General features: G+C 46.8%; 1 protein-coding gene across 2 annotated transcripts in view; it reads left to right on the top strand.

Annotated features, from left to right (window-relative positions):
- The window catches only part of BRAP (BRCA1 associated protein), a 155897-nt gene that overhangs the window by 96318 nt on the left and 44497 nt on the right, over positions 1-15082 (top strand). For both annotated transcript variants that reach the window (XM_063964394.1, XM_063964393.1), the window contains exons 5-7: positions 8203-8316; positions 9936-10084; positions 10260-10335. In XM_063964394.1, the coding sequence (XP_063820464.1) occupies positions 8203-8316; positions 9936-10084; positions 10260-10335 (339 nt within the window). The remainder of the gene's footprint in view (positions 1-8202; positions 8317-9935; positions 10085-10259; positions 10336-15082) is intronic.

Below are 15082 nucleotides of genomic sequence, written 5' to 3'. Positions count from 1 at the left end.
ATATGGCAAGCCTATATTCATTGGTGTTCTGGAAAAAATTACAATCCAAGAGCCTTTAAAGTAGCTAGAATTTTGGATTTTCTGCAGGCAGGATTGGATAAGGGGTTGAAGGTTGCTTCCTTGAGGGTGCAAGTCTCAGCGTTGACTGTATGGTTTCAGCAGAAGATTGCTGACCTACAGGATGTACGTACGTTTTTCCAAGGAGTAGTACATATTCAACCTCCATTTGTTCCTCCTGCAACTCCCTGGGATTTGAATTTAGTTCTTAAATTTCTCCAGGGTCCTTTGTTTGAACCACTTGAGAGAGCGGATCTTAAGTGGTTAACGATTAAAGTTCTTTTTTTACTGGCAATGGCGTCAGCCAGAAGAGTGTCAGATTTAGGAGCATTATCATGTTAGTCTCCTTTCCTAAGTTTTTTTTCCAGACAGAGCAGTTCTCAGAACGAGATCTAGTTATCTTCCAAAGGTGGTGTCAAAGTTTCACCTGAATGAAGAGATTGTAGTCCCAGCTTTTCAGGTATCGGGACTATCTGCGGGAGAAGCGTCACTGGACGTGGTCCGGTCTTTAAAAATCTATATAGATCGTACTAGTGCCATCAGGAAAACAGATTCCCTCTTCATCCTCTACGGATTCCATAGGAGAGGTTGGCCTGCTAGTAAACAGACGCTGGCGAGATGGCTCCGAGTGGTAATATCTGAAGCTTATTCTCATGCAGAACTCCCTATTCCGGCTAATGTCTCTGCACACTCTACACGTAAGGTAGGTCCTTCTTGGGCAGCACAACAGGGTGCATCAGCAGAACAGATATGTAAGGCAGCCACATGGTCTTCCATAAACACATTCATCAGACATTATGCCTTGGATACTTTTGCCTCTCATGACGCAGACTTCGGGCGAAAGGTCCTCCTGTGCAATCAGGAGCGTCCCCACCACTAAAATGGCTTTGGGAATCCCAATGTTATCCTGTGGATAATCCTGTGGACCCAGCCAGAGAAATAAACGTTATGGTAAGAACTTACCGTTGATAACGTGATTTCTCTTATGTCCACAGGGATCCCACCCGGACGCATCTGATTTGAGGATCTAGACAAACACTAAAAACCTCTTCCTTCTTGTATGGAAGGGTGTGCATGTGTGTTCTTATCGCCTGTACAAGTCTCTACCTAATGTTCCTGCCTATAATCGCTGTGGAAAGAACTGATCTGACTGAGTCAGTGGGCGGGACTATATAGTGGAGGCCCCAATGCATCCTGGGAGGCCAGAAAGCTCGTGACCGTGTTGGTGCCATTTTCGCTGTCGCTCGACAATATCCCAATGTTATCCTGTGGATAATCCTGTGGACCCAGCCAGAGAAATACAATGTTGCTTGAAGCAGCATTGCATTTCTGTCCATCTCTGAATCAGGCTCACTGTATCCAAGCTAGACATAGGGTAGCTAGTATACAGTGCATCTGGAAAGTATTCACAGCGCTTCACTTTTTCCACATTTTGTTATGTGAACAAATTAACAAATTATTTTTTTCCCCTCAAAATTCTACACACAATACCCCATATTGACGACGTGAAAAAAAGTTGTCGCTCGACAATATCCCAATGTTATCCTGTGGATACCTGTGGACATAAGAGAAATCACGTTATCAACGGTAAGTTCTTACCATAACGTTTATTTCCATCCAATATCCAGGAGGGGCATGCAGGAGATGTTTCAGTAGAAGACACGCCTCCTGCATATAGATGCGATACCAGCACTGCGACCGACTTCGCAAGTAGGGATCTAACACTATGACCGTTGTGTTCCATGCCGATGACCAGCTGAGTAAGCTCCCGCTTAATCAATTGACTGATGGAAGTGGGGTCTGTGAGGTCAGGAAGTCTGCGTGGTGACGCGCAGACCCCTGGCTATCCCCTCCCAGAAACCAGGAGTGATACGTCCCCGTTTCTGGGAATGCAGCCCCCCCCTTCCCCCCCTGTTCCCTCCCAACCCTCTCAATGCTGCTGCCTGTCCCCCCAGGCATCAGCAGAGGGGAAGGGCTGGCAACATGGAAAGGCTCATTCTGCGCATGCGCAGAACGGACCTTGCGCAGCTGCAGATTCCCGATAATCGTGAATCTGCATGATGCAGCAGACCTGTGGTCAAGTCTGAATTATCCCATGTTTCTCTAACGTCCTAGTGGATGCTGGGGACTCCGAAAGGACCATGGGAATAGCGGCTCCGCAGGAGACTGGGCACAAAGTAAAAGCTTTAGGACTAGCTGGTGTGCACTGGCTCCTCCCCCTATGACCCTCCTCCAAGCCTCAGTTAAGATTTTGTGCCCGAACGAGAAGGGTGCAATCTAGGTGGCTCTCCTGAGCTGCTTAGAGTAAAAGTTTAAATAGGTTTTTTATTTTCAGTGAGACCTGCTGGCAACAGGCTCACTGCATCGAGGGACTAAGGGGAGAAGAAGCGAACTCACCTGCGTGCAGAGTGGATTGGGCTTCTTAGGCTACTGGACATTAGCTCCAGAGGGACGATCACAGGCCCAGCCATGGATGGGTCCCGGAGCCGCGCCGCCGGCCCCCTTACAGATGCTGAAGCAAGAAGAGGTCCATAAATCGGCGGCAGAAGACTTTCCTGTCTTCATAAGGTAGCGCACAGCACTGCAGCTGTGCGCCATTGCTCTCAGCACACTTCACACTTCGGTCACTGAGGGTGCAGGGCGCTGGGGGGGGGCGCCCTGGGAAGCAATGAATTTACCTTATTTGGCAAAAAATACATCACATATAGCTCCTGGGCTATATGGATGTATTTAACCCCTGCCAGTTTTCCAGAAAAAAGCGGGAGAAGAGCCCGCCGTGAAGGGGGCGGGGCCTATCTCCTCGGCACACAGCGCCATTTTTCCCACACAGCTCCGCTGGTAGGAAGGCTCCCAGAATCTCCCCTGCATCCTGCAACTACAGAAACAGGGTAAAAAAGAGAGGGGGGCACTTATTTGGCAAAATAACAGATATAAGCAGCTATAAGGGATAGACACTTATTGTAAGGTTGTCCCTATACATATATAGCGCTCTGGTGTGTGCTGGCAAACTCTCCCTCTGTCTCCCCAAAGGGCTAAGTGGGTCCTGTCCTCTATCAGAGCATTCCCTGTGTGTGTGCTGGGTGTCGGTACGTGTGTGTCGACATGTATGAGGAGGAAAATGATGTGGAGGCGGAGCAATTGCCTATAATGGTGATGTCACCCCCTAGGGAGTCGACACCTGAATGGATGGCCGTAATTAAGGAATTACGTGACAGTGTCGGCACGTTACAGAAAACTGTTGACGACATGAGACAGCCGGCAGCTCAGTTAGTGCCTGTCCAGGCGTCTCAAACACCTTCAGGGGCTATTAAACGCCCGTTACCTCAGTGGGTCGACACGGACCCAGACACAGACACTGACTCCAGTGTCGACGGTGAAGAAACAAACGTATTTTCCAGTAGGGCCACACGTTACATGATCACGGCAATGAAGGAGGTTTTGCACATCTCTGATACTGCAAGTACCACAAAAAGGGGTATTATGTGGGGTGTGAAAAAACTACCCGTAGTTTTTCCTGAATCAGATGAATTGAATGAAGTGTGTGATGAAGCGTGGGTTACCCCCGACAAAAAACTGCTAATTTCTAAAAAAATTATTGGCACTATATCCCTTCCCACCAGAGGTTAGGGCTCGTTGGGAAACACCCCCTAGGGTGGATAAGGCGCTCACACGCTTATCAAAACAAGTGGCGTTACCGTCTCCAGAAACGGCCGCCCTTAAGGAGCCAGCAGATAGGAGGCTGGAAAATATCCTTAAAAGTATATACACTCATACTGGTGTTATACTGCGACCAGCAATCGCCTCAGCCTGGATGTGCAGTGCTGGGGTGGCTTGGTCGGATTCCCTGACCGAAAATATTGATACCCTGGACAGGGACAATATATTATTGACTATAGAGCATTTAAAGGATGCATTCCTATATATGCGAGATGCACAGAGAGACATTTGCACTCTGGCATCAAGAGTAAGTGCGATGTCCATTTCTGCCAGAAGAGGATTATGGACGCGACAGTGGTCAGGGGATGCGGATTCCAAACGGCATATGGAAGTATTGCCGTATAAAGGGGAGGAGTTATTTGGGGGCGGTCTATCGGACCTGGTGGCCACGGCAACGGCTGGGAAATCCACCTTTTTACCCCAAGTCACCTCGCAGCAGAAAAAGATACCGTCTTTTCAGGCTCAGTCCTTTCGTCCCCATAAGGGCAAGCGGGCAAAAGGCCACTCATATCTGCCCCGGGGCAGAGGAAGGGGAAAAAGACTGCAACAGACAGCTTCTTCCCACGAACAGAAGCCCTCCCCCGCTTCTGCCAAGTCCTCAGCATGACGCTGGGGCCTTACAAGCGGACTCAGGCAAGGTGGGGGCCCGTCTCAAGAATTTCAGCGCGCAGTGGGCTCACTCGCAAGTGGACCCCTGGATCCTGCAGGTAGTATCTCAGGGGTACAAATTGGAATTCGAGACGTCTCCCCCTCGCCGGTTCCTGAAGTCTGCTTTACCAACGTCTACCCCCGACAGGGAGGCGGTTTTGGAAGCCGTTCACAAGCTGTATTCCCAGCAAGTGATAATCAAGGTACCCCTCCTACAACAGGGAAAGGGGTATTACTCCACGCTGTTTGTGGTACCGAAGCCGGACGGCTCGGTGAGACCCATTTTAAATCTGAAAGCCTTGAACACTTACATAAAAAGGTTCAAGTTCAAGATGGAGTCACTCAGAGCAGTGATAGCGAACCTGGAAGAAGGGGACTACATGGTGTCTCTGGACATCAAGGATGCTTACCTCCATGTCCCAATTTGCCCTTCTCACCAAGGGTACCTCAGGTTTGTGGTACAGAACTGTCACTATCAGTTTGACGCTGCCGTTTGGATTGTCCACGGCACCCCGGGTCTTTACCAAGGTAATGGCCGAAATGATGATTCTTCTTCGAAGAAAAGGCGTCTTAATTATCCCTTACTTGGACGATCTCCTGATAAGGGCACGGTCCAGAGAACAGTTAGAGGTCGGAGTAGCACTATCTCAAATAGTACTACGACAGCACGGATGGATTCTTAATATTTCAAAATCGCAGCTGATTCCGACGACACGTCTGCTGTTCCTAGGGATGATTCTGGACACAGTACAGAAAAAGGTGTTTCTCCCGGAAGAGAAAGCCAGGGAGTTATCCGACCTAGTCAGGAAACTCCTAAGACCAGGCCAGGTGTCTGCATCAGTGCACAAGGGTCCTGGGAAAGATGGTGGCTTCTTACGAAGCGATTCCATTCGGCAGATTCCACGCAAGAACTTTTCAGTTGGATCTGCTAGACAAATGGTCCGGATCGCATCTTCAAATGCATCAGCGGATAACCCTGTCTCCAAGGACAAGGGTGTCTCTCCTGTGGTGGTTACAGAGTGCTCATCTCCTAGAGGGCCGCAGATTCGGCATTCAGGATTGGGTCCTGGTGACCACGGATGCCAGCCTGAGAGGCTGGGGAGCAGTCACACAGGGAAAAAATTTCCAGGGCTTGTGGTCAAGCATGGAAACGTCACTTCACATAAATATCCTGGAACTAAGGGCCATTTACAATGCCCTAAGTCAGGCAAGGCCTCTGCTTCAGGGTCAGCCAGTATTGATCCAGTCGGACAACATCACGGCAGTCGCCCACGTAAACAGACAGGGCGGCACAAGAAGCAGGAGGGCAATGACGGAAGTGGCAAGGATTCTTCGCTGGGCGGAAAATCATGTGATAGCACTGTCAGCAGTGTTCATTCCGGGAGTGGACAACTGGGAAGCAGACTTCCTCAGCAGACACGATCTTCACCCAGGGGAGTGGGGACTTCACCCAGAAGTCTTCCACATGATTGTAAACCGTTGGGAAAAACCAAAGGTGGACATGATGGCGTCTCGCCTCAACAAAAAACTGGACAGATATTGCTCCAGGTCAAGGGACCCTCAGGCAATAGCTGTGGACGCTCTGGTAACACCGTGGGTGTACCGGTCAGTGTATGTGTTCCCTCCTCTTCCTCTCATACCAAAAGTACTGAGAATCATAAGAAGGAGAGGAGTAAAGACTATACTCGTGGCTCCGGATTGGCCAAGAAGGACTTGGTACCCGGAAATTCAAGAGATGCTCACGGAAGACCCGTGGCCTCTACCTCTAAGACAGGACCTGCTTCAGCAGGGACCATGTCTGTTCCAAGACTTACCGCGGCTGCGTTTGACGGCATGGCGGTTGAACGCCGGATCCTGAAGGAAAAAGGCATTCCGGATGAAGTCATCCCTACCCTGATCAAAGCCAGGAAGGATGTAACCGTACAACATTATCACCGTATTTGGCGTAAATATGTTGCGTGGTGCGAGGCCAGGAAGGCCCCTACGGAGGAATTTCAACTGGGTCGATTCCTGCATTTCCTGCAAACAGGACTGTCTATGGGCCTCAAATTAGGGTCCATTAAGGTTCAAATTTCGGCCCTGTCGATATTCTTCCAAAAAGAACTAGCTTCTGTTCCTGAAGTTCAGACGTTTGTCAAGGGAGTACTGCATATACAGCCTCCTTTTGTGCCTCCAGTGGCACCTTGGGATCTCAGTGTAGTGTTGGGATTCCTAAAATCACATTGGTTTGAACCACTCACCACTGTGGACTTGAAATATCTCACATGGAAAGTGGTAATGCTGTTAGCCCTGGCTTCAGCCAGGCGTGTATCAGAATTGGCGGCTTTATCCTATAAATCCCTTACCTAATTGTTCATACGGACAGGGCAGAATTGAGGACTCGTCCTCAATTTCTCCCTAAGGTGGTTTCAGCATTTCACTTAAACCAACCTATTGTGGTGCCTGCGGCTACTAGGGACTTGGAGGATTCCAAGTTGCTGGACGTAGTCAGGGACCTGAAAAATATATGTTTCCAGGACGGCTGGAGTCAGAAAATCTGACTCGCTGTTTATCCTGTATGCACCCAACAAGCTGGGTGCTCCTGCTTCTAAGCAGACGATTGCTCGTTGGATTTGTAGTACAATTCAGCTTGCACATTCTGTGGCAGGCCTGCCACAGCCAAAATCTGTAAAAGCCCATTCCACACGGAAAGTGGGCTCATCTTGGGCGGCTGCCCGAGGGGTCTCGGCTTTACAACTTTGCCGAGCAGCTACTTGGTCAGGGGCAAACACGTTTGCTAAATTCTACAAATTTGATACCCTGGCTGAGGAGGACCTGGAGTTCTCTCATTCGGTGCTGCAGAGTCATCCGCACTCTCCCGCCCGTTTGGGAGCTTTGGTATAATCCCCATGGTCCTTTCGGAGTCCCCAGCATCCACTAGGACGTTAGAGAAAATAAGAATTTACTTACCGATAATTCTATTTATCATAGTCCGTAGTGGATGCTGGGCGCCCATCCCAAGTGCGGATTGTCTGCATTACTTGTACATAGTTATTGTTACAAAAATCGGGTTATTGTTATTGTGAGCCATCTTTTCAGAGGCTCCTTCTGTTATCATGCTGTTAACTGGGTTCAGATCACAAGTTGTACGGTGTGATTGGTGTGGCTGGTATGAGTCTTACCCGGGATTCAAAATCCTTCCTTATTGTGTACGCTCGTCCGGGCACAGTATCCTAACTGAGGCTTGGAGGAGGGTCATAGGGGGAGGTGCCAGTGCACACCAGCTAGTCCTAAAGCTTTTACTTTGTGCCCAGTCTCCTGCGGAGCCGCTATTCCCATGGTCCTTTCGGAGTCCCTAGCATCCACTACGGACTATGAGAAATAGAATTATCGGTAAGTAAATTCTTATTTTTTAAAGCATGTTAAATTGCTTTCTGTAACATATAATATTGTTACTCCCACCCCCCTGCCCTAATATGTTCTGGGAATCAGCCCTAATATACAATATAATTTGTGTTGTCTGCAACAGAGTGTTCATCCATGTGACTATTTTGTGACAGGTGTGGAGAAAAAAACATGACAAAAGATTCATCTAGTGTGACATTGTGTATGGAAAGGATTGACAGTTCTGTGTTAAACACATCAGGTGATCTCCATTATTAAAGAGAAACTAAGGTCCATATGCCATAGGAGCTTCAGAACCACTTCATCACCACTTGTCCTGAAACACTGGATGCTACTTATTCTGATTTTGATGGGGACATTACAAGCTTCATAGTAACACGTCTTGTTTGTCTCCAGGCTGATGCAGATAGTTTTTACATGTCAAGCAATGGACGTCAGTTCAATTCTATTGAAGAGGATGTTTGCCAGCTGGTGTATGTAGAAAGGGCAGAGGTGTTTAAGTCTGAAGATGTGAGTATACCACACGTGGCTTTCCATATACATTGTACTTGTATTTACATAAAGTTGCTCAGTTTGAGAGGCAACCTCATACACTCCTTTACTGAATTGTCTAAAGTATGCATTCCAAATTATTAATTTAAGAACTATGTAACCTTATATGTTAGACATATGTATTTGTGGGCTGAATACATGTAAAAGAATATTATACAGTCTGTAGAGGCTGCCGGAGAAGGCTCAGAGGACAGGCAGTTGGACAGCTTTGCTCTAAAAGCCAGTAAACAACCTTTGTCTCCCAACTGGCTAGCTGAGTGTTCTGAGAGTTAAAGTTAACTACTGTCCTACTTGCTAAATTGTGTACCAAATATTATACAGGGCTATTTTACACCCAAGTTTTAGTTCTCCAATTTCCAGACGTTTAAATTAGATGTGATCCATTTAGATACGTGGTATGCAATTTTTCATTCAATGTAGAACATAAAGTAGGCTTATAGATCCACTATTAAAAGATATACTGTAACTTTCCCAGATATATATTTTAAAGTTTATTATTCCATGACGGAACTTGACATGTTTGTTTTCCAGCATATTATTGTTTTCTATTTACTCCTCATTCCACCATCCTACAGGATCCTTCAGTAATATTACACTGCATGTTCAAAACTTTTTTGATAATCCTTAAACATATATAATTATAACTGTTATTTTTAGATTTTATTTTTTCTTCTAAATACGTCATTGTGTTTGCATATAAAGTTTAGTAGTTCTACCCCTTTTTCATCCGTGCTATGATTATGTAAAATTAGACAAGTAAATAATAACAATAATTCCCCACTGGACTGGAAAGCAAGAGTGTTACATACAGTATAAACACCATCTGGGTATTTGCTCGCCTGTACTTTGGACATAGTACTTTGGTGGAAATAATCATTGTCTAGTTCTGGGACAGGTGGGCAAGAATGGGGAAGCTGCCTTTTATAGTTGGTGACGACGAGAACACTCTCAGAACTGTGTAGCTTTGTAAGTGACATATATAATTTTGTTGAGCAGAAATTGGTCAAATGCTGGTGTTTGAGTGCTGGTAAATGTAACAAATGCCATTGAATGACCAAGTTTTGTAAAAGTATGTCCCATACATACTATGGAGTATATTCAATGCTTGTCGGATCCTTTCCGTCCGAATCCGACAGGATTTGGCCGTTCCCAACAATGCCAATCCGACATTTTTTTAAAGTCGGATTGACATTGTCGAAGACACGTGGCTAAAACCTTTCGGATTTGGCCGCGAATCCGACAAAACATGTGGAACGGCTACTTAAGTTGCCAATCCACGTGCTTTCCAACAAGTCAGATTTTCTGACTTGTCTGATATACGGGAGTATGATTGAATAGGTCGAATCTGGATTTAACCTTAACCTCACGTTAAGCTGACAAGTCGGGAAATCCGACTTGAATTGAATACACCCCTGTATATGTGATTTTATGGTTTATTCTCGTTTGCTTTTGGAAATACCAGGAAAATCTCAAAAAAAGTAATACAGGTATTTGGCAATTCATTTTTGTTTGTTTCATTCCCATGGCAGTGACTTTACAAAACTGTACATTCCTACATATTGAAATATCAATTACAGGGTGCCAGTCTGCCAGTGATGGATCTAACGGAGCTCCCTAAATGTACGGTGTGTCTGGAACGGATGGATGAATCTGTCAATGGAATTCTAACCACTCTCTGCAATCACAGCTTCCACAGCCAGTGCCTACAGCGCTGGGAGGACACCACGTAGGTGCTTGCATGATGTAATGCTTCCAGGCGCTGGATATTTTTAGAAAAATAACTTCAGTTTTTGAACCTAGCATAATAATAGAAAAATAATTGGTAAAAAAAAAAATTTGACTTAAGAATTCCACATGTTTCACAAATTTGTATGTAAGTAAAATTTTGTCCTATGTTACAGATGTCCAGTGTGTAGATACTGCCAAACTCCGGAACCAGTGGAAGAAAACAAATGCTTTGAGTGTGGTGTTCAAGAAGTAAGTTGACATGTTGATTCCCTGTGCTGGAAACATGTGGACTCTATTTATACTGCGTGTTTTCTATAGAACACACTGAACAAGTTGTCCTGGAGCCAGGATTGATGTGTGCACAATGAAGTGAAATCGCCAATTCAATCCATAATCCATTGTTTTTTAACCATGCATGCATATCCACTTGTATTTCTCAAATAACCTGTTTCCTGCCAGGTCTTTATCTTCTCCTATACAACCAACAGCACCTTCCTCATAATATCATCACATTTGACCTCTTCTCTCTCTCTGTTTTAGAGTCTGTAATGTAGAATGATGGCTACACACATTAGCTGCTTATTGATAAAGATACTTTGTACTCCATGACAAATAACATGTTAGCCATGTTTGTTATGTGTTGGTAAAAATAAGAATTTACTCACCGGTAATTCTATTTCTCGTAGTCCGTAGTGGATGCTGGGAACTCCGTAAGGACCATGGGGAATAGCGGGCTCCGAAGGAGGCTGGGCACTCTAGAAAGATCTTAGACTACCTGGTGTGCACTGGCTCCTCCCACTATGACCCTCCTCCAAGCCTCAGTTAAGACACCGTGCCCGGACGAGCGTACACAATAAGGAAGGATTTTGAATCCCGGGTAAGACTCATACCAGCCACACCAATCACACCGTATAACTCGTGATATGAAACCCAGTTAACAGTATGAAACAACTGAGCCTCTCAACAGATGGCTCAACAATAACCCGATTTAGTTAACAATAACTATGTACAAGTATTGCAGATAAACCGCACTTGGGATGGGCGCCCAGCATCCACTACGGACTACGAGAAATAGAATTACCGGTGAGTAAATTCTTATTTTCTCTGACGTCCTAGTGGATGCTGGGAACTCCGTAAGGACCATGGGGATTATACCAAAGCTCCCAAACGGGCGGGAGAGTGCGGATGACTCTGCAACACCGAATGAGAGAACTCCAGGTCCTCCTCAGCCAGGGTATCAAATTTATATAATTTTGCAAACGTGTTTGCCCCTGACCAAGTAGCAGCTCGGCAAAGTTGTAAAGCCGAGACCCCTCGGGCAGCCGCCCAAGATGAGCCCACCTTCCTTGTGGAATGGGCATTGACAGATTTTTGGCTGTGGCAGGCCTGCCACAGAATGTGCAAGCTGAATTGTACTACAAATCCAACGAGCAATAGTCTGCGTAGAAGCAGGAGCACCCAGCTTGTTGGGTGCATATAGGATAAACAGCGAGTCAGATTTTCTGACTCCAGCCGTTCTGGAAACATATATTTTCAGGGCCCTGACCACGTCTAACAACTTGGAGTCCTCCAAGTCCCTAGTAGCCGTAGGCACCACCGTAGGCTGGTTCAGGTGAAACGCTGACACCACCTTAGGGAGAACTGGGGACGAGTCCTCAATTCTGCCCTATCCATATGGAAAATCAGATAAGGGCTTTTACATGATAAAGCCGCCAATTCTGATACTTGCCTGGCCGAAGCCAAGGCCAATAACATGACCACTTTCCACGTGAGATATTTCAGATCCACGGTTTTTAGTGGCTCAAACCAATGTGACTTTAAGAAACTCAACACCACGTTGAGATCCCAAGGTGCCACAGGAGGCACAAACGGGGGCTGACTATGCAGCACTCCTTTTATAAATGTCTGAACTTCAGGTACTGAAGCTAGTTCTTTTTGAAAGAAAATCGACAGAGCCGAGATCTGTACCTTAATGGAACCCAATTTAAGGCCCATAGTCACTACTGCTTGCAGGAAATGCAGAAATCGACCTAGTTGAAATTCCTCTGTTGGGGCCCTTTCGGCCTCACACCATGCAACATATTTTCGCCATATGCGGTGATAATGAGTTGCTGTAACCTCTTTCCTGGCTTTAGTAAGCGTAGGAATGACTTCCTCCGGAATGCCCTTTTCCTTCAGGATCCGGCGTTCAACCGCCATGCCGTCAAACGCAGCCGCGGTAAGTCTTGGAACAGACAGGGCCCCTGCTGCCGCAGGTCCTGTCTGAGTGGCAGAGGCCATGGGTCCTCTGATATAAATTCTTGAAGTTCTGGGTACCAAGCTCTTCTTGGCCATCCACGAGTATCGTTCTTACTCCTCGCCTTCTTATTATTCTCAGTACCTTTGGTATGAGAGGCAGAGGGGAGAACACATAAACCGACTGGTACACCCACGGTGTTACCAGAGCGTCCATAGCTATCGCCTGAGGGTCCCTTGACCTGGTGCAATATCTTTTATAGCTTTTTGTTGAGGCGGGACGCCATCATGTCCACCTGTGGCCTTTCCCAATGGTGTACAATCCTATTGGAAGACTTCTGGAGGAAGTCCCCATTCTCCCGGTTGGAGGTCGTGTCTGTTGAGAAGATCTGCTTCCCAGTTGTCCACTCCGGGAATGAACACTGCTGACAGTGCTAACACATGATTTTCCGCCTATCGGAGAATCCTTGTGGCTTCTGCCATCGCCATCCTGCTTCTTGTGCCGCCCTGTTGGTTTACATGGGCGACTGCCGTGATGTTGTCTGATTGGATCAGTACCGGCTGGTTTTGAAGCAGAGGCCTTGCCGGCCTCAGGGCATTGTAAATGGCCCTCAGGTCCAGAATATTTATGAGTAGGGAAATAACCTGACTTGACCAAAGTCCCTGGAAGTTTTTTCCCTGTGTGACTGCCCCCCAGCCTCAAAGGCTGGAATCCATGGTCACTAGGACCTAGTCCTGTATGCCGAACCTGCGGCCCTCTTGAAGATGGGCACTCTGCAGCCACCACAGTAGAGATACCCTGGTCCTTGGAGACAGGGTTATCAGCCTATGCATCGGAAGATGCGATCCGGACCACTTGTCCAACAGGTCCCTCTGAAAAGTTCTTGTATGGAACCTGCCTAATGGGATTGCTTCGTAGGAAGCTACCATTTTTCCCAGGACTCGCGTGCAATGATGCACCGCTACCTATTTTGGCTTCAGGAGGTCTCTGACTAGAGATGACAACTCCTTGGCTTTCTCCTCCGGGAGAAACACTATTTCTGGTTTATGTCCAGAACCATCCCCAGGAACAGTAGACGTGTCATAGGAACCAGCTGTGACTTTGGACTGTTTAGAATCCAACCATGCTGTTGTAGCACTTTCCAAAATAGTGCTACCCCGACTACCAACTGCTCCTTGGACCTCGCCCTTATAACGAGATTGTCCAAGTACGGGATAATTACAACTCCCTTTTTTCGAAGGAGTATCATCATTTCGGCCATTACCTTGATAAAACACCCTCGGTGCCATGTACAGTCCAAACGGCAGTGTCTGGACTTGGTAATGGTCATCCTGTACCACAAATCTGAGGTACTCCTGGCGAGGATGGTAAATGGGGACATGCAGGTAAGCATCCTTGATGTCCCGGGATACCATGTAATCCCCCTCGTCCAGGCTTGCAATAACCGCCCTGAGCGATTCCATCTTGAGCTTGAATTTTTTTATGTATGTGTTCAAGGATTTTAAATATAAAATGGGTCACACCGAACCATGCGGTTTCGGTACCCCAACCCGTGTGGAATAGTAACCCCGTCCTTGTTGAAGTAGGGGCACCTTGAGTATTACCTGCTGGGAATACCGCTTATTAATTGCCTCTAGCACAGCCTCCCTGCCTGAGGGAGTTGTCAGCAAGGCATATTTTAGGAAACGGCTGGGGGGAGACATCTCGAATTCCAGCTTGTACCCCTGAAATACTACTTGAAAGAAACAGGGATCCACCTGTGAGCGAGCCCACTAATTGCTGAAATTTTTGAGACGGCCCCCCACCGTACCTGGCTACACCTGTGGAGCACCCGCGTCATGGTGTGGACTCACAGGAGGCGGGGGAAGAATCTTGATTCTGGGAACAGGCTGACTGGTGCAGCTTTTTCCCTCTACCCTTGTCTCTGTACAGAAAGGAAGCGCCATTTGACCCGCTTGCTTTTCTGAAGCCGAAAGGACTGTACCTTTGTCTGTGAGGAAACCTGAGGTAAAATTATTTCTTCCCAGCAGTTGCTGTGGATACGAGGTCCCAGAGACCATCCCCAAATAATTCCTCACCCTTATAAGGCTCTCTATGCGCTTTTTAAGTCAGCATCACCTGTCCAGTGACAGGTCTCTAATACCCTCCTGACAGAATGGACATTACATTTATTTTGGATGCCAGCCGGCAAAATATCCCTCTGTGCATCCCCCATATATAAGACGACGTCTTTAATATGTTTTTATGTTTGCCCACTAGTATCCCTGTTTGACAGGGTCACCGACCACGCTGCAGCAGCACTATCTGCAGGTCTCAGTCTAGTACCTGAGTGTGTAAATACAGACTTCAGGATAGCCTCCTGTTTTTTATCAACAGGTACCTATTAAAGTGGCCGTATCCTAAGACGGCAGTGCCACCTTTTTTGACAAACGTGTGAGCGCCTTATCCACCCTAGGGGATATCTCCCAGCGTAACTTATCCTCCTGGCGGGAAAGGGTACGCCATCAGTAACTTTTTATAAATTACCAGTTTCTTAACGGGGGAACCCACGCTTTTCACACACTTCATTTATTCATCTGATGGGGGAACAAAACACTGCCTGTTTTTTCTCCCCAAACCTAAAACCCATTTTTAGAGGTGCTTGGGTTAAAGTCAGAAATGTATAACACATTTTTTATTGCCGGGATCAAGTCACGGATGTTCCTAGTGGATTGTGTATATGTCTCCACCTTGTCGACACTGGAGTCAGACTCCGTGTCG

The sequence above is a fragment of the Pseudophryne corroboree genome, chromosome 1 (assembly GCF_028390025.1).
Source record: "Pseudophryne corroboree isolate aPseCor3 chromosome 1, aPseCor3.hap2, whole genome shotgun sequence".
NCBI lineage: Eukaryota > Metazoa > Chordata > Amphibia > Anura > Myobatrachidae > Pseudophryne > Pseudophryne corroboree.
The sequence above is the reverse complement of the archived record's forward strand: the minus strand, read 5'-3'. Positions and strand labels throughout refer to the sequence as shown.